We start from the raw sequence: 13,846 nt of genomic DNA on the forward strand, positions 1-13,846 counted from the left end.
TTGCAGCCCAAAAGGTTAGTGTAAACCAGAGAAAGTACTGTTCAGGCTGGTAAGGCCGGGAGCCAAGGGGCCGCTTCAGGCTGAGCTGTGGGTGTGTTTACATGGCCTGATGAGTGCTCCACTTGGGCCATCCAGCTCTGCTGAGCAGCTGTGCACATCTGGTCAGATGAAATTACATTACAAGCCAGCCCTTGTGGTAACAAAGGTAGCTTGGCCAGAGCTGGCTCCAGTGTTTTGTATTGAACCAAATTACACTGCATGGACATCTTCTCTCTTCCCATCACAGGGATTGGTTCTTCTCAGTTAGGGATGAAGCCTGTTACTGATAATACCTCGGCTACATCCATTCTTTAAACAAAAATTCTGATGGGTTTCTCAACAGAGTCCTGTAACCTTATTTAATTCAGCCTCTACAAATACCAGCTTACAGCACTTAAGGCTAACCAAATATCTCTCTATCTCTGTCAAAAAGCTTGGAGTTATTATTTTACTGGAGATCCTTAGCTTCCTGGTGTGTTTTATTACTGTTGCACAGAGCACATCACATGCCTTGGGGAGCAGTAAGTGCTACTGCATGAACATTAGCACACAGTGCTGCCAGTTTCCCTTTGGTGCATCACTCACCAGCAAACTGTGAGGATGTCCAAGGCCCTGGATCATACTGCCAACCTGAAGGAATCAAACATTTTGAATGACAGCTAAAAATAGATGTACAGTTTTGTCTTTAGCACTGTGACCCCTCTGCAAACCACTGGAGGAGCTACAATCCCAACTCAGCCCTGCAGCTTTACTCAGATGCTATTCATTTTAGAAAGCTGGTTTTGATGCAGTGGGACCATTTGAAAAGCAGCCCCAAGTCTGCACAGCTGCCAGCCCTTGCCTTCCCCCTTCCTTGTCTCTCTGATCTGCTCAGGGGAAGGTTCAAATGACATCCTCCTCATACATAATTCCATCTCAAGCAGCTCCTGTGGTGCCCCCTGGTACTCTATGCCTTCCCCCTGATCTGCTTCCCATGTTCCCATACTGTTCATAAGTAATCACACAGGTAAATTAGACCCTGTTCCCAGGACCCACAGAACGAGCTCTCAGGTTGATCCCAGAATGATACCCATCTCTCCATCTCAGCCAGAACTTCATGCACAGCTTTCCAGTTCCTCATACCAATATTTAGTTTCTTCGCTTTTTGGAAATATTCCATTCCCATGACCTCCAGCCCTCTGAGAAGGGCTTTGAATCAAACCAGTTTTTCCAGGTTTCAGCTAGCTTGCTGCAGTTAGTGGCTCCACACCTCTCATCTGCCAGAGTCAATCTCCAGCCTCTGTAAGGAAAGAAACCTCTCTCCTCCACGTTAGGAGCATTGTGTATCATAGCACTTCCCAGGAAAACTCATAGCATCAGGCAGTTAACAAGGTTCCTGCAAAGGAATTCCTAGAGTGTTCCACAGGAGTAGGGTGATTTCCAGCAGAATGAGTAGAAAATCAGCTACTTCTGAAGAGCAAAATATATTAACTGCTCATGTCACATCTTATACTTGCCTTTCCATACCTCTGGATCTCTAAAACTGCCTGGGTTCAGGCTACACCAAATGTTATCTGAAAAACTCTTATCATTTCTGCTAAGAGAAAGCAGTTTACTAAAACCCCAAGAAAACCCATTTCAATACTTGTTTTAGATTCTACCTAGCATATTCAGTAAGGTTGCTCAAATACACCAGGTTGTTGTGAATGGGAAACTGGAAGCGTACAGCAAGATTTAGACTTGCCAGTACTCTTGGCTAAGTGTCAGATGGCACAGAAGGGGCAGGAGTTTTGTGGGAGAGCTCATGAGGTGAGATCACAAATCCTACCACACCTGTATTCAGAACTTTGAAACAGGAGAAGGAGGCAGCTGAGGTCTTTAGGATATTATTACAGCCTGTAGACCCTGGCAGGATTTCAAAGGCCTTGAGGAGGGAAAAGGGGGAAAAAAGCCAATTGGGACAGAGCCACTTTCAGCAGAGGCAATGAGGACTGCTAATGAAGGACAAAGGGAACAAAAAAGAATGGTTAGGAGTTCCAGGATTTTATTGGCGAGTTTGACACTTGGTTAAACAATACATACATTTGGAACTGGACATCCAGTAGCTCCCATATACAAACAATCACAGTACCTTGGCAAATTCACAGGGCAGAAGGAAAAGCCATTTAAACAATACAGGCTGCCAGTAGCAGGACAGACTGTAGTAAGTAAGCAGGGTAGCTGGAAGGGATGGGAGGGGAATGAAGGAGAGTGTGGATTATCCAAGCTCTAGACAGCTGCCTTCCCTAGCTCAAATTAACCAGCTAATTTCCCCAGGTGCTCTCTATAGAGACAAGCTTTTCCAGGGGACAGTTCACTGCACAATATTATATTGCTGCTCTACAAAACTCCCATGAATTTATTCCCTGTTTCCTAGGGAAATACTGCTCTCACCAGCAATTGCAGAGCATGCTCAGGGAGATGTTCTAATTCTGATGCCTAGAGATGTGTGAATCTCCTTTTCCTTTTCCCTCCCTCCCCAACTACCCATTATGATTTAGCATGCAAACAAGTGGCATTCACCCCATAGACACAGATCAGGAGTTTGTCAAGGAACAGGGCCTTTCACTGGCTGTCACACCTAGCAGATATACACAGAAGATTCTAAGTAATTCTTATCCCAGATGGACTGTTTGTGTTTTGCCAAAACTTCACTTTTCTCCCTCTCATAGAACATCAGATCTGCCCATGCCATGTCCACCACCACAGTGGCACAGAAGTCCCTGTGAATGCTCAGTAAAGTGTCCATTTGGGTGGACAAACACAGGATCTGCCTGCACAAATCTGCTGCCAGCTCACAGGGGCCTCAATCCACTGAAGGCAATAGGAGAATTTTCACTGATTTTAACAGGGTAGATTTAAACAAATGCTACATGCAGAATTCATTCACACATCAAGCTCCAGTCACTGCTAAAATCTGACTGATTTGGGAGAAAATTTTTCAGACCTTTCTTGTTTCCAGCAGACTGAATTGTATCCAACTGCTGAACGAACATTTACCCAAAGGAAGACTTTCAAGTGTCAGTATTGACTGGCTGCAGTTATGAATACATTCACAACATATATGCTCCCTTATTAAAAAGTTGCCCAAATTATGAAATAGAAAAAAAAAAAAAAGACTGTTTGAGTTTGAAAGAACAATTGCACAGACTGAAGTTTGCTTCTATATTAATATAGCACCAACAGATGCTGTAATTAGAAAGTAAAAGGCAATCAGAGGAATTGTTAATTTAGACAGTACTTAGGCATCTAAAACGAAAATGCTTCTTTAGGGAAGTGATAATGTTTTCATATGTGATCCTGTGACTACAGTAAAAATGCTAAAGACCCATTCCCACAGGTGTCATATGCTATAACCTGGGCTGGTTTTGTCTGGGGTCGAGTTAATTTGATTCAGGGTCGGTAATATGGGGCTGTGTTTTGGATTTTGCTGGAAACAGCGTTGATAACACAGGGATGTTTAGTTATTGCTAAGCCATGTTTGCACAGCCTCAAGGCCTTTCCTGCTTCTCACCCCATCCCACCAGCAAGCAGGCTGTGGGTGCACAAGGATTTGGGAGGAGTCACACTCAGGACAGCTGACCACAAAGCAATACTCCATTCCATATGGCACATAAAGCTGGAGGAGACTGAAGGGGGGGGGGACATTTGGAGCAATGGCACTTGTTTTCCCAAGTAGCTGTTCTGTGTGATGTAGCCCTGATTTCCTGGGGAGTGGCTGAACACCTGCCTGCCCATGGGAAGCAGTGAATGATTTCCCTGTTTTGCTTTGTTTGCATGTGCAGCTCTTGCTTTATCTGTTAAACTGTCATTAACTCACCTTTTTTCCCCTCACTATCACCTTTCTGATTCTCTCCCCCATCCCACTGAGGTACAATAAGCAAGCAGCTGACTGGTGCTCAGTTGCCAGCTGTGGTTGAACCACGAAGTAAGTATATGGATCTATTTGCAAATTGCTCTGTTTTCTACAATACTGTTCTAAATTTATCACTATTCCTAATGAATTTCTCTGTTTCCAGGAATGTGTTAGTGATTTTCTTTTCTAAAATGCAAGATTTTTTTTTTTTTTTGCTATGATCCACTCCCATGCTGAATTAAAACACAAATGGAGGAGAGTAATATGCTGCTTCCAGTACAAACCCAGAAATATTTAGATTCAGTAGACAGCAGGCAGGAAATGCATTAGTTCAATGCATGTTTCTAATCTCTGTTGGGAAAAGATTTCTATGTTGCCACAGGGCACCAGAGAAACTGAATCAAATAAACAACTCCCTATCAAGAGACAAGACTCTACCATTCTGGCTTGATACCCAATATAGATTTAATTTGACTGTAGTTGACCTCCAGTGTGAAATCCAGCCATCGCCAAAAAAAACCCAAATATACATAACTCCCCATCTTTCCCCTCCCTACCTCCCACATACCTAACAAGTAAAACTATTAATTAGAGCAAAAACACAGAACAATTCAGGGCAATTGGAAGAAAAGGTTGGGACTGTAGTGGCACAAGTTCTGTATTTCAAGTAAAGAGGTGGAAAACTGAACAGGAACTTCATTCTAGAAAATAGTACATGAATACTATTGAGACATGTTCATTTCCAGACATATCTGGAATGGGGGAACAGACCCTGGGAGAGAGAATTATATATATTATTTACAGTCCTGAAGGATCTACTGTCAGGGATATTCCCAGCTGAACCACAGGAAAGCTTGTTGTTGCTAGGCTCCTAACTACCTGAAAGGAGAGGGATGCATCAGAGCAGGGGAATTGTTTGGGACTGGTGCAAACCAGAAGGCACAGGGTATAACCCAGACTCTCCCAGAACACCTGGAGAGCCCAGGAATCACAAGTAGTCAAAAAGAAGATAATGAAAACAGAAACAGCAACTGCTTGATGGCAACAGTGAGTTCTAGCCCTACAGCTTTTCCATCTGCCATGTTCTTCCTTCCCTAAGAGCAGCCTCAGGAATAGATTTTCTCTGGCTCTTCACAGTACTGTTGGATCACCTCGGCAAGGTCAAGACACCGCAAAATTCGCCATTTCTCAGCAGCCAGCTCCTCCTTGGAGACCTGGCCCAGCAGTTTCTTGGCAAAGAGGTTCTGATCCTGCATGAAAAGGCCCACAGAAGACCTTGGGGCTTCAGGGAAGTTCTCCAGGCAACCACTTGTGAAACAGAAGTTGATTTTCTTTTCACGTCTCATCCCTGGTCCTCTTTCTTCAATCCAAGTCAAGGGTCTAGTGTGAAGGAGCAGAGAAAAAGTATCAATTAAGAAACTGAATCAACAATTCTAATCTGTGTTTTTTTTCTCAGCATTTGCAGAAAAATCTCTAATAAATGCACAATTTTTGAATATCAATCATTGCATATTTAGGCAATGTGTCCTGAAGAACATGCCTTGTGGTTACAGAGCTCAACAGCAGGTAATAGTCTTAACTCTGCCTTGCCACTGTTTCATGCCATGACTTTCAGCACACCATCTAAGCCCTGTCCAGCTTTGTTTTCCCTACGCACAAAGTGAAGCAAGGAACATCAAGTCATGTCATAAGGAAGAGGGAAGTTAGTGGACTGTTTGTTTGTGGAGTTGGATAAAAAGTGCAGTTTTGTCCAAAAATTTTGTACACATTTCAGTCACAGCGAAATTCAAAAGGCCCTCAATGTCTAATCATTCCTCCAGCAATAGATTTAAGTCACACAGGTACATAATGATCACACTGTGCTATTATGAGAGCTGAACCCCACCTGTTTGGAATGAGCTGGACAAATTCACTGACATAGACACAGGTGTCCATACTCTGAACTTTTAAAATGTTTCATTCTCATCACTGGGAACACTGTGCTGATCCTAAAAATTATACCTACACAGACTCTCAGATATGCCTTTCTTAGTCAGAGCAGAGTCCTATCTTACACCAGCACAATAGCACAATCTTCAAACCAAGCCTGGTGTTATTGGCTGGTGACTTGCATAGCTCACACCTTCCTTCCCAACTTCCCATCTTGGCTAAGGGAAAAGGAGCCATGGGTGGTGCTATGCCGCTTCAGAGGTCTTAACAGACTCCTTGACCCAAGACTGCAACACCTTTGAGGAATGGCCCTCAACACCAGCCACAGTCACGAAGCTCCCTTCCTGCTCTTTTGTCAACTGCCGTACCATTGCCTTCCCACAGCTCATTCATCAGCACTCGCTACTGCCTGTGTTTAGAGGATGCACATTATTTTTCTTATTTCATTATTAATGGCCCTTCCACAGTCCTTTATGGCCCACTTTAGTCTGCCACTCACAAATTATGAAGGCATCAATAGTCCGGAAGAATAAATTCTGTCTCCGAGTACTGCCCATTAAATCTTCAGTATCATTAGATCTGGAAAGAAAGTCCTTGTCAATCTGCCCTGAACACATTCTGCAGAGCGCTCAGCTTAATGTTTCTGTACCTCTCATCTTTTACGTTCTAGGATTCAGTTTCTATATTTACAACATTGTATCAATTATTCTTTGCTCACCTATACTTCCATATCCCCACCACTCCTGCTACAAATTAAGGATGGCCTGATGAACCTGATGGAACAGAATTAAACAACTGAAAGGGGGGAAAAATATCAAAATCACAGCTTGCAAGGATGCACCAAAAACATTCTCAGAGGACGAACAAATGCAAAGGCACCATGCATTTTAGGAAGTCCCAGGGCTACACGTCATTGCAGGCCAGAGGGGTGTTTGGGGACCATATTGCTCAGTGTTTTCTGTGTTCCCATCCTCCTTCCCTGAGGATGTTGATCTGGGTCAGAGGCAGGCTGCTGAGCAAGCTGAGCTTTGCTCTGACTTGACAGAGCCAGTTTTATATTCCTATGATAGTAAAGAGTCAGAGAGGGTTCAGGCCACTGTTATTCAAAGCTGCTTTATCTCAGGTAGGTAGGCATGAAGAAACCACTGGGCAGGCACAGGCAGAGATCTCCATCATGTACTAGCAAGGAGCTCTCAATATGATCTAAAACAGCCCCTGTCGGTGCAGGATCACCTCCCTGGGGTGATCTAGAGCAGATGCACACCAGTGATCAGGCTCAAGTGTATGCCTTCTGCTCTAGCTTGGGAAGCCACTGAACCAGAAGCACAAACACGCAGAGCGGGCAGAATTTAATCAAAGTGATTAGAATGACTGATTTAGATCAGTGAGCAGGAAAATGTTGGATTTAATAATAGATTTATCTTCTTCTGCAATTGGATTTTTAGTCATTTTCCCAAAGAGAGGCTGATTCTACTTGATTGGTAAGCAAAATGTATTCATTTTTAATTAACAACTTCTACTCTGAAATAAGCCTCTTGTTTTGCTATAAAGACAAGTATGTTGCAAGTCCACACGTTATTTAAGCAATTTTGTAGCTTAAGAAACAGATTCATATTTTATGTCAGAAAATTGTGAAGTGCTATAGCTTTTTTCATAGACAGTTTACCCATTTTCATTAAAGATTTGTATCCAAGTATTATCTAGCTACAGATACATTTAGCTGTTTAGAAGTGTTAGTAGAGTTAGTTACAAGCAACAAATCCAGCATTTTTGGTATCTGAATAAAGCTGGGTTACATATGTTGGGTAGCTAAAGAAAAACAAATTTTCATCAAACAGTAACAAACCACTTTTATACTGAATGTTTGCAAAGCAGTCTTCAGTGAAGAAAACACCCTGACTTTCTATGGCCATTTTGTTTTTCCAAATTGTAAACTGATAGCATTTTCTCAGCTACATTGAAAAAGACTTTTTACTTTTCTGATTCCCTTTTTCCTCAAATAATGAGTGGCCCTTGCTGGCTTGCAATAGCTCAATAAACCAATATGAAGCAAACACCCTCTGTACTTCCAGAAGAATAAAGCTGGTTCCATGTTTGAAAGAATTCTGTGTCCACTCAGCTTAAATTTTATGAAGCAACTTCTGCAGAAAACATGTATTATATAATTTTCTATGAATGTTCAATTTGAAGACATTTTATTAGACTCTGTAAACTTAGCTCTCCATAAAAACATAACTTCAAATGTTTCTTGTCAGAATATGTTTAGAAAACATCTTCAATTTCTTTTAAACATTTTCCTTTTAACTCTTTGAAAATGCCAATATTTTTAATTTATCATTAAATCAATGAGAGACTCCCTTAGCTTGGATGGGAATTAGACAATTGGATCCTATCCCTAGTTAACATCAAAAGAGATGCTGCCCAAGTCATTATCTCTCCAGCTTGCACTAAAAATTGATTTCTGACATTTACTGAGTCCAAGCTCTGTAATCCTGGGACAGGAACTGCAGTCCCAAATCAGACGTGCTGTCAGTAGAGGTTTGGCTTCAGTAGAGGTTTGGCTTTTCCTGGATTGCACAATGTTGTATCACAGAGAGGCTGTCAGTTCAGCTGTCTTGGACACACAACAGAGGCAGAGGTCATCTCTCAAAGAGCTGGGTGCAGGCATTAACACACACCTCCAAAATCCACCCAGAGCCAGACGAGCAGCGAGGGTGGGCTGTGCAGTGGAGACAGACTATACCCTTTGCACAAATCCCTGCTTAACAAGCAGAACACAGGCTCCTGCATTCTGCACCTGCTGTATTTTCCAAGGCAGAAAATAGGATGAATTAACCTGATTTCTCAAGGTTACTGTATTCATATATTTCAAAAAAGGATGGGATAGCTCTCATGAAAGGTACAGACCTTTCCCATCCTTCAGCAAAATAAAGGTTGGGCAAATTAGATCTGTAACACCACCACCATTACTGCTGGGCCATAACTTCACTTGACAAGAGAGTGGGCCAAATTCTCTACTGCAATAACTCCACTGACGTCAGTGGAGGAAGGTCAGCAGGAAATATGGCCCCAGCACTGAACACAATACAGGAACGCTATGTAATTTTCCACCCACCCTAAATTATCCCAGAGGCATAAAACTGACTGTCCCCAAAGTTACTAAAACACTTATGGTGAGAAAACACTGATCCATACAAATAGTAAAGGCCAAGAGAAGCAAATATCGGTTAGTGCTGAGGAGCGGGAAAAAAAAAGTCATCCAGAAACAGTTCTGTATCCAGCAAATATCATACATAGCAGCTAAGGACTACCCAGGAGACTGGACAGCCAGGGAAATGTTTAAACCACCCGCTAGTTCCATCTGCTGGAATTAGTTCAAAATCTCACCCTATCTAGATCTTTACAGCTACTTATGTTACTAGCAAATTGCTAAGAGGGTAAACAGAGCTTGTATACAGAGTTCTGTCCTCTCACAACTGCATTTCAAAAGGAATTGGAAATGCTGTTTTATTTAAAGAGAGAGGAAGATTGCTAAAACCAGATGATAATCCCATGATAAACTGCAATGGCATTTGTAGGAGCGGCTGATGAATTGCTTAACCAGACCTGCAGTAAAGTTAAGAGTTTAAAGGAGCCCTGATTATTCACTCCCCAAATAGCTAGTCCTTCAGGTTACTACTCTAACTAAACATTTATCTAAAATGCTGGGTTAGGTTTGGGCTTTTTAAGAGATCTACCAGCATATCTGCAACCAGGAAAAAAAAAAAAAAAAGGAACAAGGAGTTCACCATTGGAAAATTTCTCTCTAACTTTTCACGTCAGATAATTCTCAAATTCTATCTTGTTGCTTTAAAATGACATTGTTACTTCATCTTATTTGAGAGGACATGAACTCTGCACAGATGGTCCAGTGGTCCAGAGAATAACCAAACCTGAGAGTTTCCACCACTCTCTGGGCCAAGCTAAGTAGTCAAGTCACAGTATGAAACACTGGTGACTTTCTTCATAGTTATAATATACCACTTTTTAGCAAGGCTATTAAAAATATCTATTTGATAGAAGGGATACTGTCACTGCATAATAAAGGGAGATCAAACTCAGTATTATAAAATGCATCTTTAAAAGACATGTACACTTTCATGCCAGTCTCCACCTGTTTCCACAAGAGAAGAGGATGCAGAAGTCCTGCAGGCAAAAGTCCTGCAGATGATGAGGAGCCTGGCTCACATGTTGCCATAGACATTACTCACTTCTTGTTTGCAGTCTGAAAGTGAACAGTCATTCTGGAATAATTCTTATCCTTCTGCTTCTCTCTGGTGGCAGAGGTAACAGTGAGGTCTCCAAAGAGGTCAATCAGCCACGTCAGACGGGCAATTCCACTGAAAGCTGGGAATCCTGATTTGTTTTCATCGAGGACACTACCTGGTGGGATAGAAACTCTTGAGGAATAGGAAATAGAATAATGCCTTCTGCATAGGAAAGGATGAAGAAACTGCAGTGTTGCAGGCTTGAACATCAGGGTATAGAAAAGTCAGTGGATAGATTGAGTAGGAAAGTCAATAAACACATTTAATGTTGAAATGGATCAGTTGATGAGCTGTAGCAGAGAGGGCTGCACAAAGTACATAAACAACAAACCCTTCAGGACATGTTGAGGACAGGAGGGTGTATGTGGATTCAACAAGGGAATTATCCAGAGCCAGTACCTGTGTCTCTACTCCACAGTAGTATAGACAGTGTCTTGTGTGAAAGGACTGAATGAAGCCTGGAAGCACTGGCATTCCTGGGGAGCAAATCCAGTTGGAGTTTGATTTCTTCAGAGCTACTGACCTGTGAAATGCAATGTTCCCTTCACCAGGTCTTTGCCAGCCACCTCTTTTTTCAGCTGCTTATACTCTTCAGTAAGAAGTTCAATGTGCTCCACATGGAGTACTTTACCTGCCATTAAAAAAAACAAAAAACAATGAAACAAAACCACACAAAGAAAAAAAAGAAATTGGGACAGATTAAATAAAAGTTTTCTGTGTGAATCAAAGTCATGTCTAAACAGTAAAGGCTTCACTAGCCACCAGTGGGAACTCACTCAGAAATACTCTCATGCACAGTTCAAAAAGTGATGTCAGGGAGAAAATCAAACATGGAAACATGGACCCTGAGCTGAAGCATCAATCTGGGTTAATGATTTTCAGGAGACAACAAATACAGAAACTACAGGAACAGTAGCCACTATGTTTAACAGAAACTGTAATGAAATCCAGTACCCAGCTAAGGCTGAAATATGAGTCTTCAGAGTAATGGATGGATTAATTCTTGGCCTCTTTCCCCTCACATTTCCTTGTTCTGCATTTTTCCTCCCAGGGTAGTAGGAAAATAAAAGGGAAAAAAATAGCATAATGCTCAGACCCAGATTGGAACAATATGTTAAAGAGTACCTCCCTCCACTGCAATTAATTGGTCTACTTTGAAATGGAGGTTATCTGATACAAGTTGAATGTGTCCCTCATTCAGTATGTGTTTTTCTGGAAGATTTCCAGGAGAGTCATTGTAGGCTGCTGACAGTAACTGCTGCTGCTCCAAGAAAAGAGGTATAAATTCTGCTCAATGGGAAACCATTTGGTGAGCAACAAGGCAGTAACTGGTGCTGGTACAGGGAAACAGCAAAGCAGAAATCCTACAACTCCAGTGGTTCAGGACAAAAGTCACAAAGGAGATCTTTAAGAAGCAGCAGTATAAAAAGTGCAGTTTCTCCAAATGATTTGCACTCCACTTCTGCCCAGCACTGCTCTTTCCCTTGCAGCCCCATTCATCCCCACTGGCCCCAGCAGAACTGCCAGTTTCTGACCCTTTGCACCACTGGGATGAGACCACACACTTTCTGGAAAAAAAGGAGATTTTGCTTAGAGACAATCTGTCTTTCAGACAGTGATGCCTTGCTTGCCTACAGTAGCATGAGCATCTGCGTGTGGCCAGCACATCACAAATGTTAGAAGCTAGGAGAACTGTCTGCAGTTTACTTCCAGGGAGAGAGAGGACACAGAATTGCATAAGTCCAATAGCTGCACTCAAAGTGCTTTACTATCACTGTGACAGAAGTTTTCCTCTTTAACTGCATTCTAAGTGTCACAAATAGAGGCTAGAGTTTTTGTGAGGGCAAACATACTTTACTCTTAGCATTGACATTTGTGTGTTTGTTCCTCTATTCACACAAGTCTTACATCTCTGAGACAGTCATACTCCCTTGCATGTGACAGCTAAAACTAGGCTGGAGACTTGCCTTTGAATTCGGTGCCTTTGGTGCTAGCCAACAGGTAAGAAAGACTGCTTACACTCTTGAGAACAAAAGTGTTACCTTTCTGCTCAGCCATCTCCCAGAGATCATGGGCTGCCTTAGCAGACAAAGCCATGGGGTACTCTACGAGGACATGTTTCCCAGCTTCTAAGAACATTCTGAAAGGGATAAAAGATCAGCCATTAAAATGAGTATTATCCTAGTCCTCTCTCACCACAGTAAGAATCACCAAACTGCTTCTCATTCCCACAGCCAGCTTCACATGGAGAGATGCACAAAATGGAGTAACAGAAATAAATGGCAACTTTCCTAGCAAGGATAGTGTGGTGGCTACATCACGCATTTAAACAGCAGGGGAGTGGGGTTTTAATTCTTCTTTTGCCACAGAATTCCCTCACTCACCCACATCAAGTTGCTAAAATGTTACAGCGTTGAGCACTGCAATTTCTGATTTACAGACATATAAGTAGTTGGAGTGGGGCACTGGATTACCCTTCCATAATATAATCTGTGAGGAAAGGCTTTAAATCCTGTTTTAAGCTGCCTGTCCATCAAACACAGGCCTAGAGGTGTGGAAATGGAATTACTTGGGAAATTAATGCATCTTAAATCCTACTCTCTTCCAGGGCTTATTGGTGCTCTAGGGAACTCACTATCATTCACTTCAGGCCTCTAGTCTGGCAGTCTTCCCTCAATGTTCATATCTTCTCCTGCAATAGCATTACACAGCTCCTCTGTGCTTCTAAAATACAGAGGAAAGGAGAAAAAGAGGGAGCGGGGGACTCCCCAAAATACCTGATGGTTTCTTCATGGCTTCTGTTCTCTGTGCTGATGAAGGCTGCATGGATGTCTTTGTTTCTCAGAGCATCTTCCAGGCTAATCTGCTTTGCCTCATTAATATCGCCAAAACTCCTCCTGCATATTTAGCATACATACAACCAGAGTATCTGTCACAGTCCATTCTTCCCAACCACACGTTGTGTAGCAGTAATTAAAAATTGTTCCCATGGACCACTGTCTCCTTGAGTTCAACCAGGATATAACAACCAGTTTCTTATCCAGGGAGAGCATGAGCACTTACAGACAGAAGTGGAATGGAGAAGAGAACCAACAAAAATGGACGAGTGTGCAGGTGGTGGTATCAGTCCAGAAACTGGCTTGCCACTGAGCTGTCAAGTCGTTTTTGGTTTTGGTGTTTTGGTTTTTAATAAGCATTATTACCAAAGAGATGTTGTAAGAGTGAGTTGAAAGAGTACAGTGCTCCTATGGGAGAACTTCTCCCCACCATCCTGGACAGTGTGGTCAAAAGCACTTGAGATGGCAGGGACACACACAGGTGCAAGTACAGACAAGCAGGAGAGGGACAAAGCAGATGCTTGGCTATGATGGCTCACCTTGCAACACACACAGCATGTCAGTGATAACGGGGAAGCTCTCTTGTGCAGCAAGCTGAGCACAGCTCCACCTGAAAATGAAAAATACAATCCCTCCAAAAGCCCTTTACATTACTACGGACTGGAGCAGGCACCTTGACAATATTAAGATAGGTGACAGAGGGCAGGAATGCAGGCCACAAGCAGGACTTGAAAGCAGAGACAGGTGATGTTTGTATGTGATGGGGATCCAAGGAAGATTACTGTGGATCATGCATTTCAACAGCATTGTTTCTCAAAAAACCAGTGGTGGAAACCCTATCTTCAGTGCTCTTCAAGGTT

The 13,846-nt window shown here is 42.4% G+C and overlaps 1 protein-coding gene across 7 annotated transcripts in view; it reads right to left on the reverse strand.

Annotated features, from left to right (window-relative positions):
* Positions 1-2,050: 2,050 nt before the first annotated feature.
* BLVRA (biliverdin reductase A) overlaps positions 2,051-13,846 on the reverse strand; it is a 31,959-nt gene continuing 20,163 nt past the window's right edge. For all 7 annotated transcript variants that reach the window (XM_058832265.1, XM_058832266.1, XM_058832263.1 and 4 more), the window contains 5 exons: positions 12,927-13,046; positions 12,192-12,289; positions 10,673-10,780; positions 10,093-10,264; positions 2,051-5,293 (listed from right to left, as the gene is read on the reverse strand). In XM_058832265.1, the coding sequence (XP_058688248.1) occupies positions 5,020-5,293; positions 10,093-10,264; positions 10,673-10,780; positions 12,192-12,289; positions 12,927-13,046 (772 nt within the window). In that variant the 3' untranslated portion in view covers positions 2,051-5,019. The remainder of the gene's footprint in view (positions 5,294-10,092; positions 10,265-10,672; positions 10,781-12,191; positions 12,290-12,926; positions 13,047-13,846) is intronic.

Source organism: Poecile atricapillus, chromosome 2, assembly GCF_030490865.1.
Source record: "Poecile atricapillus isolate bPoeAtr1 chromosome 2, bPoeAtr1.hap1, whole genome shotgun sequence".
Taxonomy (NCBI): domain Eukaryota; kingdom Metazoa; phylum Chordata; class Aves; order Passeriformes; family Paridae; genus Poecile; species Poecile atricapillus.